Source organism: Podarcis tiliguerta (assembly GCF_965153285.1).
Source record: "Podarcis tiliguerta genome assembly, chromosome: 2".
NCBI classification, from domain to species: domain Eukaryota; kingdom Metazoa; phylum Chordata; class Lepidosauria; order Squamata; family Lacertidae; genus Podarcis; species Podarcis tiliguerta.
Genome location: NC_139535.1, coordinates 100,735,005 through 100,749,779, shown reverse-complemented (window position 1 = coordinate 100,749,779; position 14,775 = coordinate 100,735,005). Strand labels below are relative to the sequence as shown.

General features: G+C 45.4%; 1 protein-coding gene and 1 long non-coding RNA gene across 2 annotated transcripts in view; one reads left to right on the top strand and one right to left on the bottom strand.

The window, feature by feature from the left end:
• ERBB3 (erb-b2 receptor tyrosine kinase 3) overlaps positions 1-9,747 on the top strand; it is a 99,444-nt gene extending 89,697 nt beyond the window's left edge. The window contains exons 25-28 of the mRNA XM_083427284.1: positions 782-931; positions 2,406-2,477; positions 3,419-3,686; positions 5,396-9,747. Coding sequence (XP_083283410.1) covers positions 782-931; positions 2,406-2,477; positions 3,419-3,686; positions 5,396-5,937 — 1,032 coding nt within the window. The 3' untranslated portion in view covers positions 5,938-9,747. The remainder of the gene's footprint in view (positions 1-781; positions 932-2,405; positions 2,478-3,418; positions 3,687-5,395) is intronic.
• The window catches only part of LOC310671754, a 98,626-nt gene that overhangs the window by 61,852 nt on the left and 21,999 nt on the right, over positions 1-14,775 (bottom strand). The window lies entirely within an intron of this gene.

Here is a 14,775-nt window from a genome sequence, read left to right as displayed (position 1 = left end):
GCTCTCATCAACCCCCCCACTCAGCATGGCCAGTAGCTAAGAGATGATGAGAGCTGTAATCCAGCAACATCAGGTCACAGGTTTCCCCACACCCTGCTGTAGAGACTCTGCAGGCGATAAGCACTCAGTGAGTCTGGCTGTTTTTAAAAATGTTCCATCAATACCTTTGTGCTGCTCTCCCTCAGTCCTGCACAGTTAGTTACACTTGCTAGGTCCTGCTCATGTTCCATCTTGTTAATTTCTGAACAAAATAAAAAATTTTAAAAACCCAGTCTGCCTTTTTAAAAAAAGGATTTTCTGCCTTAAATTTGTTGTCAGCTTCAGAGCATTAGTTGTTTTCATTTAGAAAAAATATGTTGTTTGAAAATGTGAAAACCTCCCCATGTTGTTGCTGAGCTGCCTACCCGAGCCACTTTTCAACACAACAGCTTCTACGCCAGAGCATGTGATTTTGGATATTATGAGACATATGTCAGCAAGGATTGCTTTTCTAGATTTATAGGCAGTTTGGAGGAAGGGGGGAAGAGGCCTCTGTGCATGTGCAGACGGCTCTTCTCTCGCTCTAGCCAGGCTTTGTGCATCTAGGCCTGCAGGGTTCGGCTTCCAGGAAGCCCTGAGGCTGGGTGCCTCTCCTTTTATAAACCAAGATGCTGCCCAAAGAATCTTCATAGATCGGGATGTTCTGCTCTCATTTAGACACTTGCGAGGGAGCTTAAGCGCCAGTGCTCAGCAGCCATTGGTAAGTGTTATGAGGGTAATACCTTTTCCTTCTTCCCCTCAGCGAGAGAGTGGGCCACTTCCCCAAGTTGAGCCACCCACACTCACTGAAAAGGAGCTCGACGAGATGGAGACACTGGAAATGGAGACAGAGTTGGAGGAGGAGGAGCTTAATAACCTTTTTGCGTCCAGGCAGTGGATTGACTCCATGCGGGTAAGAGACCTTCCCTTCCCCTTACCCACTTGATTCTTCGTGTGGGAGAGACTCCAACCTCCTCAAACAAACAATTAAGAAATCCTCCCTAACCTTGCTTATGATGCCCTATAATATACAGTGGTACCTCAGGTTACAGACACTTCAGGTTACAGATGCTTCAGGTTACAGACTCCGCTAACCCAGAAATAGTACCTCAGGTTAAGAACTTTGCTTCAGGATGAGAACAGAAATTGCGTGGTGGCGGCGCAGTGGCAGCAGGAGGCCCCATTAGTTAAAGTGGTACCTCAGGTTAAGAACAGTTTCAGGTTAAGAACGGACCTCCAGAACGAATTAAGTTCTTAACCCGAGGTACCACTGTAGTTGTTGTTTGGGACCGACTCTCCTGGTATGCCCCACAGAGAAACTTACGGTCTTCAAATAAAAACATCTTGAAGGTCCCAGGCCACAGAGAAGTTAGGCTGGCCTCAACTAGAGCCAGGGCTTTTTCGGCCGTGGCTCCGATCTGGTGGAACACTCTGTCACAAGAGACCAGGGCCCTGCAGGACTTGACATCTTTCCGCAGGGCCTGCAAGACAGAACTGTTCCACCAGGCCTTTGGCCAGGGCACAGCCTGACTCCCTCCCTCGGTTATCTTCGCAGAGCTCTGGCCCAATGGTTGCCAGTGGCTTGAATTAATTAATTTTATAATGGATGATTTTAGAGTGTTGTTTGTGCTGTACTTTTGTAGTGTTTTATTGTTGTTAGCCGCCCTGAGCCTGGCTTCGGCTGGGGAGGGCGGGATATAAATAAAATTTATTATTATTATTATTATTATTATTTATTATTTGTTGTTATTAATTGAATTTATATACCGCCCCATACCCGGGAGTTTCAGGGCGGTTCACAGAATTAAAATCAAGATATAAAACCACAAAATACCTAATAAAAATAAAAACAACCACCCAATAAAAAAAGGTAAAGGTAAAGGACCCCTGACAGTTAAGTCCAGTCACAGACGACTCTGGGGTTGTGGTGCTCATCTCGCTTTACTGGCCGAGGGAGCCGACGTTTGTCCGCAGACAGTTTTTCCAGGTCATGTGGCCAGCATGACCAGAGTGAAACCAGAGCAGCGCATGGAAACACCGTTTACCTTCCTGCCGTTTACCTATTTATTTATTTGCACTGGCGTGCAAAGGGCATGGTATTATTATTTATTTCCCTCATGGTTCCACCAATGGACCCTATCCTTCAAAGCAATAAGGGGAAATGGGAGGAAGGGGGTAGATGGTAAAACCATACTGGAAATTTAAGAACTAATGTGCTTTTTATGTTTTAATTCTTGCCCTATTTTGCTGTGTCAACTGCTTTGAGAACTTTTGCTGAACAAATATTCTAAACAGACTGAATTAATAAATCCAATTCTGGCCCTGCCCTGGCTCATTGCTATATACTCTTCTTTGTTTTTGTGTGTTGTTTTTTAAACAACATCCAGAGCCCAAGTCTTCTGAATCCTTCTGCTGGATACATCCCCATGAATCAGAGCAGCCTCAGTGGAAATCGCCAGGTATTTGATTTGTCTCCAAATCTGTATGGGAATCAGAGCTGGTGTACAGAAGGAGGGGTTGCATGTCCAGTGAGAAGAGCATCAGATACAACGGGGGGGGGGCAGTGTAATTTGTGTGTTTGTGTGGAGGCTGTTAACTTCGGTAGAGTAGAAGGGTTGAGTGCCAGAGCATGTGCTTTGCACAATTTGATCCTTGGCAACTCCTATCAGACAGCATTGCTGGAACAGGCCTCTGCCAGAGACTTGGCTGCGCTCATGCCAATCGGCCCTAGAGCAGGCCCGCCGGCGCAGCTTGCGACCCACCAAATCAAATGTGGCCTGCCAGCCATGTTATTGCGGCTTGCCGAGCTCTTGACAACTTTTCTGTTTTGCAGAGCCTTGGCAGGCAACAAAACTGGGAAGGTTATTGAGTCCCTGGTGCGCTGCCAGGCATGGCCATTGGGTCGCAAGTTGTGTTGGCATGCAATAGACAGTGACCAAATGACTATCGTTCCAGCTCCTCTTTGGTCAGACTGCAACTCTGCTTAGCTGAGAGTAGCCCCCACTGAATTCAACAGGACTTACTTCTGAGTAGCCAGACTCTGGAGAGTTTAGTTGAATGTTTTATAGGCTCCCATGGGTGAGTAGTTGGTGTTTCCAGTAGTGGTACCTCGGGTTACATATGCTTTAGGTTACATACACTTCAGGTTACAGACTCTGCTAACCCAGAAATAGTACCTCGGGTTAAGAACTTTGCTTCAGGATGAGAACAGAAATCGTGCTCCAGCGGCACGGCAGGAGGCCCCATTAGCTAAAGTGGTGCTTCAGCTTAAGAACAGTTTCAGGTTAAGAACGGACCTCCAGAAGGAATTAAGTACTTAACCCAAGGAACCACTGTAGGAGCCTGTGGGGTCTCATCAGACTGCTGATCATATGCCCATTTCTAATTCTTTGCAACCCAGAGCGCTGGACTGGGCTCCCGGCAGACCTTGCGGATAAGGCAGGAGTCAATGGGCCGCACGGTGTCGGAGTCCTCAGAGGGACGGGGCACAACCTCTGAATATGACCTCACTGAGGACCTGTCGTTGTCCGGGAGCCTGTGCCGCAGCTTGCGATCTCGGGGAGACAGCGCCTACTTGTCTCAGCGAGAGAGCCTGATGCTCCCAATGGGGAGTGCCGATGGAGAGGAAGATGCCAATGGCTACGTCATGCCAGATCAAAACGGCAGAGGTAAGTACAGCATCACAGAGATGGTTTGTAGGGTACTGAGATGCAGCCCACAGTCTCCTAGTTGGACTGGAGTGGACCGCACCAATACCAAGGTGGAAAGGGTGGGGCAGAAACAAATCGGACCTGCAGGGGCAGCTCATTGGTTCTGGCTTTCTCTGGGCCATGGCCTTCTCCAACATTTGGTCTTCTTGGTGAGCAGCTTGCCTGTTTTTTATCATGCGGGTAGTGCAATTCTGCTGCACAGGAGGGGATTAGGTTGCACCAGAAGTTTACCTCTGACTCAGTTCCTCTGAGCTTCACTGGTTCGAGGCTTTAGCTGCCAAGGAGGTTCCCATTGGCAGCAGCTAAGCAAGACATTTCAAGAGGAGGGAGGAGATGGAACTGGCCTAGTCAAGGATCTGGTCTAGCTACTAGCAGTGGACCCAAGGATGAACATGGACCTGGTGTAGAAGAAAAAAAAGCAGCAGTTATGATGTACCCGGCTCCAGCTTCTGCCCTGGCTGTTACAAGGGGCAGGGCTATGGCCACTTTGCTGCTCCCAGCCAAGAGTTAGGATTACAGCCTGAGGTATCTGATGACTTGGAACTGAATCCAGCTCAACTAAGTAGAATGAATGGGAGCTAGGAAGGCCCAGAGGAAGATGTATTGGCATCTTGGTTGGTTTCAGGGCAGCCCCAAGCAAAGGACTCTTTGTGGAGCTGGCTAGGGAGTAGGAAGGGCCTAAGTGAAAAGCTCTCTAGGGTGGGTCGGGTAGATTGAGGGGCCAAGCTGCAACAACCTCTGCTTTCTCTCACGGAGGCCATTCCCCTCCGGCTTCCAAGGACAGATTCGATTAGATTGGGCCCGATAACTCTTAGAATTGTGGGCCAAGTAGCAAAGTAAAAATGCTATCCGCCCAGCCTGTTTTCAACCTGATTGTGTTTATTGCTCATGGAATAAAAGAAGCAGCAAATCAGAGATTAAGTGGCCTGCTCTTTCTTTGTCCTCACATCTAGCCTCTCCTCCCACATTGAAAGTTTGAAACATACTTGAGCAAAGAAAGCTGACATTTGACTCTAATAAATATAGCAAAAGCAGCTTGAGGGCCACGTTGGATGCAAGGGCCAGAGCTTGCCCCTCCTTGCTTTCTGAGAAAGGGATGTAGGATCATTGAATCTAGCAGTGAAAAATGCTTCTTGCAAACAATTACTTGGGGGTTGTTTTCCTCCATGCTGCTTGCCGCCACTGCTTTTTACCCTCTCCTCCTGCTATGGGGTTGTTATCCCCAGTGCCTGGGATTGGGAATGGCAACAGAATAGAGCCACGGACACAGCTTCCACGGTGTTGTCCCGAGTTAAACAAGGCAGTGCTGTGGAGGCTGCACACAGAACTGCCTTTGTCTGCCTTCTAGCCTTAGAACAAATGGGTTTTTTTATACTAGAATGGAGAATGAGCTAACTGTGCATGTGCAGCTTTCATAATGCTGCCTCCCCCTGCAGCACTATAAAAGTAGCACACGCTGTTCCATCCCCGTTCGGGCCCAAGAGCCACTAGTTCTAAGCAGGAATGAGAGAGCCAACCTCCACATTCTGCTGTGGCAGATGAAGATATGACTTTATCCTAGCCTCAGTGGGGAATGTTACCTGGTTACCTGGGAAATAACTGTTAGTCGCCCCAGGCGAGTGCAAAATTACAAGGCTGTAAGAACCTCTGTGTTCTCTCCTGTGCAGAGCGTGCTGCTTGTATTGCTGCCTCCTTGGTCCGTGGCTCAATCCCGGTGTACGAAGTGGATGAAGAGTACGAGTACATGAACCGGAGAGCTCCACAGGCTCCAAAGGCCCGGCCCGCCTCTCTGGAGGAGCTTGGCTATGAGTACATGGATCTGGGCTCTGAGCTGAGCACATCTTTGGGCAGTGTGCCAAGCTCCCAGCTCACCACGCCTTGCCGGGATGAGGACGAGGACGAGGAAGACTATGAGTACATGAACAAACAGCCCAAGCTCAGCAAGTCCCTGAGCAGCATCCGCAGTTCCCGGGGGGACTATACGGATATGGACTCCGGCATCACGCAGGGCTCTCCAGATGAACAGGGCTATGAGGAAATGGATGCTGTCTTGCCCCCAGTGCAGTGCCCTGGCTGCCAGAGTCCGCCCTGCCCCAAAAACGGATTTGTGAAGCCCCTGCGTACTTTGGAGGCCTCGGACTGTGCTTTTGACAACCCAGATTACTGGCACAGCCGGTTGTTCAGTCAGGCGGATGTTCAGAGGACTTAGCGAGCGTTGGACTGGTGGTTTCATTCGTCCTTTTGCTGGGGAGTAAAAACCCGAGCCCTTACTCTTTATCGCTGCCAACACCATTGTTGTGATGGTGGGCTGAAAAAAGGGAAAACGCCCATTAAGCCTCTGTGACGTTGACCCTATAATGGGCAAGTGTATCGAGACCAACCGGCGATGGGCTTCTCAAGGGTTGGATGGCAGCTCCCCCCGCCTTGCACTGTGTTTTGACCGATTACAAGTCAGGTCTCTTCTGTTCAAATGCTCTGGACTTAAGAGGGCAAACGGAACCCTCTGATCGGGCACAACCAAAACTCTGGGAGCCATTCCTGTGCAAAGAGAGAGGGCTTATTCTGTGATAAGAGGACAGATAAGTGTAGGAAGCGACTGCTTCTGTGGACACAAAGGCCTCTGCGCTCAGGTGGATATGACACACTCTCTTCAGGAATCAGCTCTGTTCTAGAAAGCCGGGTAGAGTCTTCTGGGCTGACCCACCAAAGTGCCGAGTGCCCTACTGTACAGGGTCCTTAGCAACAGCTGAGGCCTTTGGGGTGCCTGTCTCGGCCTTTGTCAAGACAACCCTCTGCCCACCAATAGCAGGGGGGCGTTAAGTATGAGGCATGCGTGCTGAGCCTTGTAGGAGGCTGCAAAGACTGCAGGGAAGGCCTTCTCAAGGAAGAAGTCTTGCTTATGTCTCTTCCCAACAATATATGCAATAAGGGTGGATATGAAGGAAAATGGTGCTCACCCCCCTGTTCCACACGAGCCTGACAACTTTATTTAGGAAGACAGTGTACCCAAGTGTGGGTCTGAGATAAAGACTTGTGGGCTGCAATCCTACCTCTCAGTAAGACTTAAGGTGTAGAAAATGTGTGTTAGAACCCAGAACTCCTGGGTTTTGTTTTCAGCTCTGTCACTGGTTTTTCAGCGTTCTTTTAGCAACCCTTCTTGTGCCTTATCAGTTCCCATATCAGGATGGGAGACCCTTGAAGAGGGAGGAGTGGAAAGGGAACAAACATGCTAGAGACCCAGACTTCCACCTCTAGCATTTAGATGCTCATTACTGCAGGCTGACCTAAATTTTCTCCAGCCCGTGGAAGATCTAGTATGGATCTTGAGCATCCCAGAACGAAAAGCAGTAGAGAGCAATGGAACGGAATGCAGCAGAGCGGCCTTTCGAAAGGCAGCCTTCTCCGCAGTCCCTCCCTCGGTTAAAGGGATTATGGGATGCTTCTCGGGATAGGTGCCAGGCAGACTTGCAAGCTACTCCTGCTGAACTTTCCTCTTCTACACAACTGTGGAAGGTACAGGGTCCCTGCCCTCTTCTCCCTCTGGCCACCCTAGGGCTCAGTAAAAAGGACAGCAGCAGCAACTCACGATGCAATCCTACACGTCTACTCAGAGGTAAGCCCCACTGAGTTCAAAGGGGCTTATGTCCAAGTAAGTGGGTATAGGATTACAGGCTGAAATCCGTGACAAGACTACGGAGATGAGTTTTAGTGCTGAAGCTCAGGAGTGCTGTGCGAAAGGCTGAAAAGTTGCACTATGAGCCTTAATCATGTTACTCTTTAATTCTTTTGAACCAGGCTCACTTACATTAGAGTATTATTTGGGAACAAACTTCTCTCTTCCATCACCCCACCCTACCCTGAGGGCCAGTCATATTGTGCATAACCTTGACTTTGTTCCCACAAGTTTTAGATTGCGTCATATAAAGGGATATTTACAAAAAAAAAAAAAAAGGGAACATCAAACCTGATGAAGAAAAAAAGAAGTTTGCGAGGGAAGCTCTGCAATTGATCTCAATGCATTGTCTGAGTCCTGTAAGGTTCCTAAACTGTAGTTTCAACAGCAGATTCCTCCTTTATGTAGTTGGCCTGCATTCTGGATAGGCTCCTAAATTGCATAACAGAGCACTTTTTGGGTGACAAAAATTATCCAGAAGGTTTTGAGGCCTCCTGCTTGGCCTCCAGGCTTTTCATATGAATTGCAAATATGTGACTGAACTTCAAGTGGAGTTTGTTTGTTTTGTTTGTTTGAATTGTAATGCATATTTTGTATTGTATATGTAATCAATGCGCTGATGAATTCCATTGCAAAAAGCAAGATTTTTATGGAATGTAGCTGCCTTTCCATCCTCCTTTAATCTTACTTGGTCCGAACAAATGAGAATGTGTGACAGATGAGAGCAAATTCCACTCCCTGCCTACATCAGACCAGCACCACGCATTTCCATGTTTTCCTCAAACTTAAAAAGCCTAGAAGATTGCTGTGCATTTAAACTGAACGCCGAGGTTGACTGACTGGATTCTGAGGGAGCAATCTGATTCTGACCTGCAAGTTCTTAGACTTTGTGCTTACAAGGTACTCTGTCCACTGAGAGTTGCTTCTCCCCTCATTGTGGGAAACATCAGGAACCGATTGAACAAATTTAAGTCTCTGTCTGGGTTATAATTCTACAGGGTGTGGTGATATCTTTAGAGCTGACTAGCAGCCAAATATACATGGGTCCTGCCAACAGCACTGGTACCTGAGCAGAGTGAAATCCCAACCAGAGATTGTACAGTATTGGTTAATACCAGAGAAGGGCACTAGAGATGCTATTTGACTGCCCTCTGCAGGAAAGAAAAATCTTGCTATTTAACATGCTTACCATAGGGACAAATTCACTGAAATGAAATCTTTCTCAAGAGAAGTTGTTGTTGCCTTTCAACATAAATATATGTTGATAGATAAGTTTAAAGAGCTGGAGCATTTTTAATGCAGTAGTAAATAAACCTTGTGTACTCTGCAATCCTGGCAGTAAGCATCATCAAACATTGGAGGGAACTTACTTCTGAGTAAAGTCCCCTAGGATTGTGGTGTAAAGTTCTAAAACCAGAGTGACACCAGAATCCTGTGATACAATGGAAGATCTCTTTGTTTAAGTCTAGAACCAAGAAACTTCATCCAATGCAACTCAAGACTAGAAACCTGCTACTCAGTAGAATCCTTTGTTGTGGTAGGGCTTAGTGTTTAATTTTAACATAACCCATCCCACCTTGCAGCAGCGACAACAAAATGCTAGCAATTTATTCTGAAACAACACCTTGGAACAAAACTGAAGTTAGTTTGGCAGGAGTTCTGCAGCAGAGCTTGATTGTTAATAGTAGCAGTGAAACCAGTTTTGGATTAAATTTCAGACAGATCTGTATCTGTTTAGATTTGGACAGCTGAAAATACAAAGAGACAAAGTTCAGTGCTGCTTTGATGCTTACGCCACCACAATATTTGTGCAAGGTGTTTATAAAATGTTGGTGAGAACCATGGGCTTATTCCAGAGAAAGTTAAATGTGCTGGAACGCAACAGCTGGACTTTGGCAAGCTTAATAATACTTTGTCTCAGAACATTGCAATTCATATTTTTTTGCTCCCGAACAGCCCTGGTAAGGGCTACCAAGTGGCCAGTGAAAAAATGGGCTGGCCTGCTCCCGTGCATTTTAATTGAAGTTCATATGCAGGAACTAGCACATGAAGCTTTTCGTGGCATAGAGATAAACATCATCATTTGTTAATTAATGCAAATCAAACTACTTTTTAACAGGTCCAGTTTAAAGCCTGGTAACTGTTCAGCAGCTTCAGACTTGAGAGGTCTCTTGGACCTGGTAAGAGTCATGTGGAAGGGACTAATTCATCAGCTTCTGCCTTCATGACATGTATGTGCAAGGAACAGTCACGCTTTGTCAAACTTCTCTATTCTGTGCTCCATCCTGTGCATTGTTATTTGAAATAATGGGCCTTATTTAATAATAAAACATGCATAAGACTGCAGACTTAGAAGTACAAGAGCCTCATGGGAGCTGGGCCTCCTGGGTACGCTTGCTAAAAAGCAGGTACAGAATGATGTGATGAGAACAAAGGGGACACATTTCTCTTTCCATCTCCATGTTTTGAATGTGGAAGAGACATATTTTGTTCTAATGGGCTCAACCCTGAGAAAGGTTTGAACCATAGTCAAACAGAGGAGGTGGAAAAACCAGAGTTAAAGCACAACAAACTCTGTGGACAAGGTTATAAGATGGAGATTTCAGCTCCATTATTTACCTCAATTTTTGTTGCTCTTCTCATTAGTGAGACATCTGTGATAAGAATTGGTTGAGGATAACAGCCAAACTAAGGAACACTGGGACAATTAAACTACGGTAACAAATGCCAATTGTTACACACGATGATGCACAAGAAACAAAAAGCATTGACTCAACCCCATTGGACTGACGTAGCTTGAGTGTTTTTTGTTTGCGTCTTTGTATTTGTAGAGTAAAAGTGTCACATTTTATCCCCCCCCCCCCAAATCTTGATGCGTATATTGTCTGTCATAAATGTCATGTTGGGTTGTTTTGGTTTTATGCCATGCTTTGAAACTGGTGACATGAAGGTTTTTTTCCCCTCTCTAAAAAAAAAACAACAACACCAAAAACTGGAAGGAATTCAGATGTTTACACACTTTAAATTGCTTTCTGCAATGCCCCAGCTATCATTTAACAAGCAGTAATAGCAGTGTTTTAAAAAAACAAACAAATCGAGACACCGCTACTGTCATTAGCTAGGCCACCGGAGAACTCCTGTTCCCAAGATGTAAGCAAATTGGAAGGAAGGTGATGGGCCTTGAACACGGTCATAAGGAGAGATGTCTCAGATGGGTTTATTTGATACTGCTTTCTGTGCCCAAATTGAATGTTTACTAAGAAACCTGAATCTTGCAGGCAACAGATGCTCATGGAAACGGCATAAGGTTTCCACATTTTTTCCTGGCCCCATTCCTGTCTCTTTAGCAGCAGCTTCAGACACTGAAAGTGAGTAGAAGCAGCATTTTCTGCCATGGAGAAATAAGCCTTATCTGAGTTAAATAAGACTTCCTAGCAGGAAAGGATAGAATGGCAGCCAAAGTGATATAGAAAAGATGCTTAGTTTGTGTACATCAGGCTGCTGTCAAAGCCACAGGAGCAAGGCCATTAAAAAAAAAATCAAATCTGGCAAACCTAAGTGTTAGAAAATTATATAATAAGATACTCTGGCATCAGTTGTAACATAAACCTTCCTCAGGCCAATTTTTTTTCATTAAAAAAAACACCTTAGCTTGCTAATATACAGAGTAAAGTTGGCTCCATAACAAACCTTTTTTAGTTATTTCAAAGGTAACCTGTCTGGAGGCAGTGCTTTCAGCGCTTTCATTTTTTTGGTAAAGCTCAGTGTGGTTGCCTGTCAGAGCAGAAGGCAATTTTTTAATTTTATTTTGTTTACTTTAATGCCTGACACACTCAGTCCACGCTGAAGTTCTCTCTGAAGGCCCACAACATTGGTTTTATTTCCTCAGAGAATACTGAGAATTGTCATTTGGTGCTGATTATAATTGTAGTTTTGGTGCTGGTTATAATTTAAAGTCCTTCCCTGCCAAACTACAATTCCCAACGTCTTTCTCAAGTGAAGAGAGGAATAATGGCTAAACTAGTTTGTGGATAGACTCTTCATCATCTTATCTACTGAATGTGGACGTCGTTGAGCTTTTTTGAAGGAAGTTCCTCATAAGCTTTGTGGCAACAGGTACAGGTATGTTTTTAGGGCTAGAGTTCAGACCTCTTTTCCTTGCAGAGCAAGGGTTGAATATGAATTACCGTAATTTTTGCTCTATAAGACTCACTTTTTCCCTCCTAAAAAGTAAGGGGAAATGTGTGTGCATCTTATGGAGCAAATGCAGGCTGCGTAGCTATCCCAGAAGCCAGAACAGCAAGAGGGATCGCTGCTTTTACTGCACAGTGATCCCTCTTGCTGCTCTGGCTTCTGAGATTCAGAATATTTTTTTGCTTGTTTTCCTCCTCCAAAAACTAGGTGCGTCTTGTGGTCTGGTGTGTCTTATAGAGCGAAAAATACGGTACCTTCTAAGCTAGAATGACCCAGTTCTTGCTGACAGAGGCTCTATCTGTTACTGAAGACCTCAAAAAAATAAAAGTTTGTGTGTGCTTGAATACTAAATAATAAAATGTGACATTATAAGTGCATTTTTTATGTCTGACTACAATGATGGATAAAAATTCAGTAGTGCAAAAGTCCCTAAAGTTTTGCCCCTGTGGACACATTTGGAATTTTGATTATCACAGGAGCCACCACAAAATGGCTGCTGTTGGGAATCCAACCATTCACAAAATGGCAGCCGTGGGGCATGGCCAGCCACAAAATTTTAAACAGAAGCACCATACATATAATAAGGGGGAGTGTGTCCCCGCATACCCTGCTGCTTTTAGACTTTCTCAAGGTATTGGGCTAGCCACTGCTGCAAACCATGTGCTGCATTCGCTGGGGACAAGTTAGTCGTCTAAGAACAGAAATTTAGCACAAGGTTGAGTCTGTGCCTCAAATATCAAACCACATCAGTGCCAGAACTGCAAATTTTTGCCTCATGTTTGTGTGAGCACCTCCCTCCCTCTTCTGCCAACAAGAGAAGGAAAGCCTATACAGGCATCCTTCTCTTGACAGAGATGGAGGACACCTCCAACTCAATAGGACCACCAGAAACAAGTCAAGGGCTTGAGCCAGAGCTTAACTCAAAATATATTATTCAGTAAACAGAAGCATGTACAGAGTTCCCGCAACCAGCTGGAATTAGGTGGGAAGGGTTTTGCACATGACAGGACATTGCAACTGTTAGAGGGAAAAAATGAGGTAGGCCTTTTCAGCCCAACTCTCCATCAAAAGGGATTTGGCGTGTCCTTATTGGTCAGAGAAGAATGGAAGCAGGATCCAGTGAAAGCAAACTGAACAGAGTGCTTGGGTACCCTACGAATAAACAGAGGAAGGTGACCACCCCAGGCAGCAGATATATTGGGGGGGGGGGAATAGATATGTTGCTCCTCCTGAGCCCCCTAAATTAGCCGGCTGCATATGGTGTGTTGGAGGATGCTGTCGAGTTGTCAGTGTTGCAGTAAGATTCAGCTGCCAGTCCAGTTGGCTTCTTTTCATGCAATGGGGAGATGGTGCCGTCCTTTTATCTCTTGACTCACCTAGCAAAATATGTTGGGCTAGCCCTGAGAGTGCTGCAGTTGGGTTTGGGAGACCTTGATTCAAATCCCTGTTTACTTATGGCTATGACACTGGTTGGCCTCAAAGAAGTTCCCCATCTGTAAAATGTAAAATCTGTAAAATTCTGTATGGTGTTGTAAATCCTTAAGAAATGCTGTTGCTGTCTGAAGTCACTTATAAAGGAAAGAATGAATTTGTCACTTATAAAGGAAAGAATGAATGAATCTTGGCCTGGTGACCTTCACTCCATCAAGGCTTGTGGAGAAATTAACAGATCAAATGTAATTAATTATTGTACTGTCTGAGTCAACCTTGTGGGAAACTGTGATGATCCTGGAACATGAGAAATGAGGGCAAGACCTTTATGGCTATTAAAGCCGCATTGAGGATACAATCCTATGCATGTTTTCTTAGCTATAAACCCCTGAATACACTTACAGATTGAGGTTGAATCCTGACAAGACAGAAGTACTGTTTTGGGGGGACAGGGGGTGGGTGGGGGTGGGGGACTCCCTGATCCTTAATGGGGTAACTGTGCCCCTGAAGGACCAGGTGCACAGCCTGGGAGTCATTTTGGACTCACAGCTGTCCATAGAGGCACAAGTCAAATCTGTATCCAGGGCAGCTGTTTACCAGCTCCATCTGGTACGCAGGCTGAGACCCTACCTGCCCACAGACTGTCTCGCCAGAGTGGTACATGCTCTCGTTATCTCTCGCTTGGACTACTGCAATGTGCTCCGTGTGGGGCTACCTTTGAAGGTGATCTGGAAAGTACAACTAATCCAGCTAGACTGGTGACTGGGAGCGGCCGCCGAGACCACATAACACCGGTCTTGAAAGTCCTACATTGGCTCCCAGTACGTTTCCAAGCACAATTCAAACTGTTGGTGCTTACCTTTAAAGCTCTAAATGGCCTCGGTCCAATATACCTGAAGAAGCGTCTCTACCCCCATCATTCTACCCAGACACTGAGGTCCAGCACCAAGGGCCTTCTGGTGGTTCCCTCTCTGCGAGAAGCCAAGTTACAGGGAACCAGGCAGAGGGCCTTCTCAGTAGTGGCAATCGCCCTGTGGAACACCCTCCCACCAGATGTCAAAGAGAACAACAACTACCAGACTTTTAGAAGACATCTGAAGGCAGCCCTGTTTAGGGAAGCTTTTAATGTTTGATGGACTACTGTATTTTAATATTTTGTTGGAAGCTGCCCTGAGTGGTTGGGGAAACCCAGCCAGATGGGTGGGGTATAAATAAATTATTATTATTATTATTATTATTATTATTATTATTATTACTACTTATTTACAAGTATAGAATCAGGCTGCATGCTTGACCTTTGGACATGGGAAAAGATGAGTCTGAGTTATATTTAAAAAAGTTGCAGTCATCAGACATGGAATATTAGCCACCAGTATGATTTTATTAAGAACACATTATGCTAGATCAAGCTAGTGTATTCCTCCCTTGATAAAAAAGTCAGCAAAATAAATAGTAAATGAATTAATGCCAAGCGGAGGAAGGCAGCCTGATCATGTTTTTGTCACTATCACTGAGTAAAATAAGTTACCAGGAAACACAGGTTACATAAAATGCAGGGCTGACTGCAAATGCTTTGAAGGATAGGCTGGTGTTCCTAAGAACACTAGAATAAGTTAGACACATATCTGACTACATTACATTAGTCACTTGTGAATGCACCCAGAGACTTCGAAAGTAATAAGGAGCACTCGGTTCAGCTCTAGCAATGCCTTAGCTAAGTATTGTATTAGATTACAGGCATCTAATTCT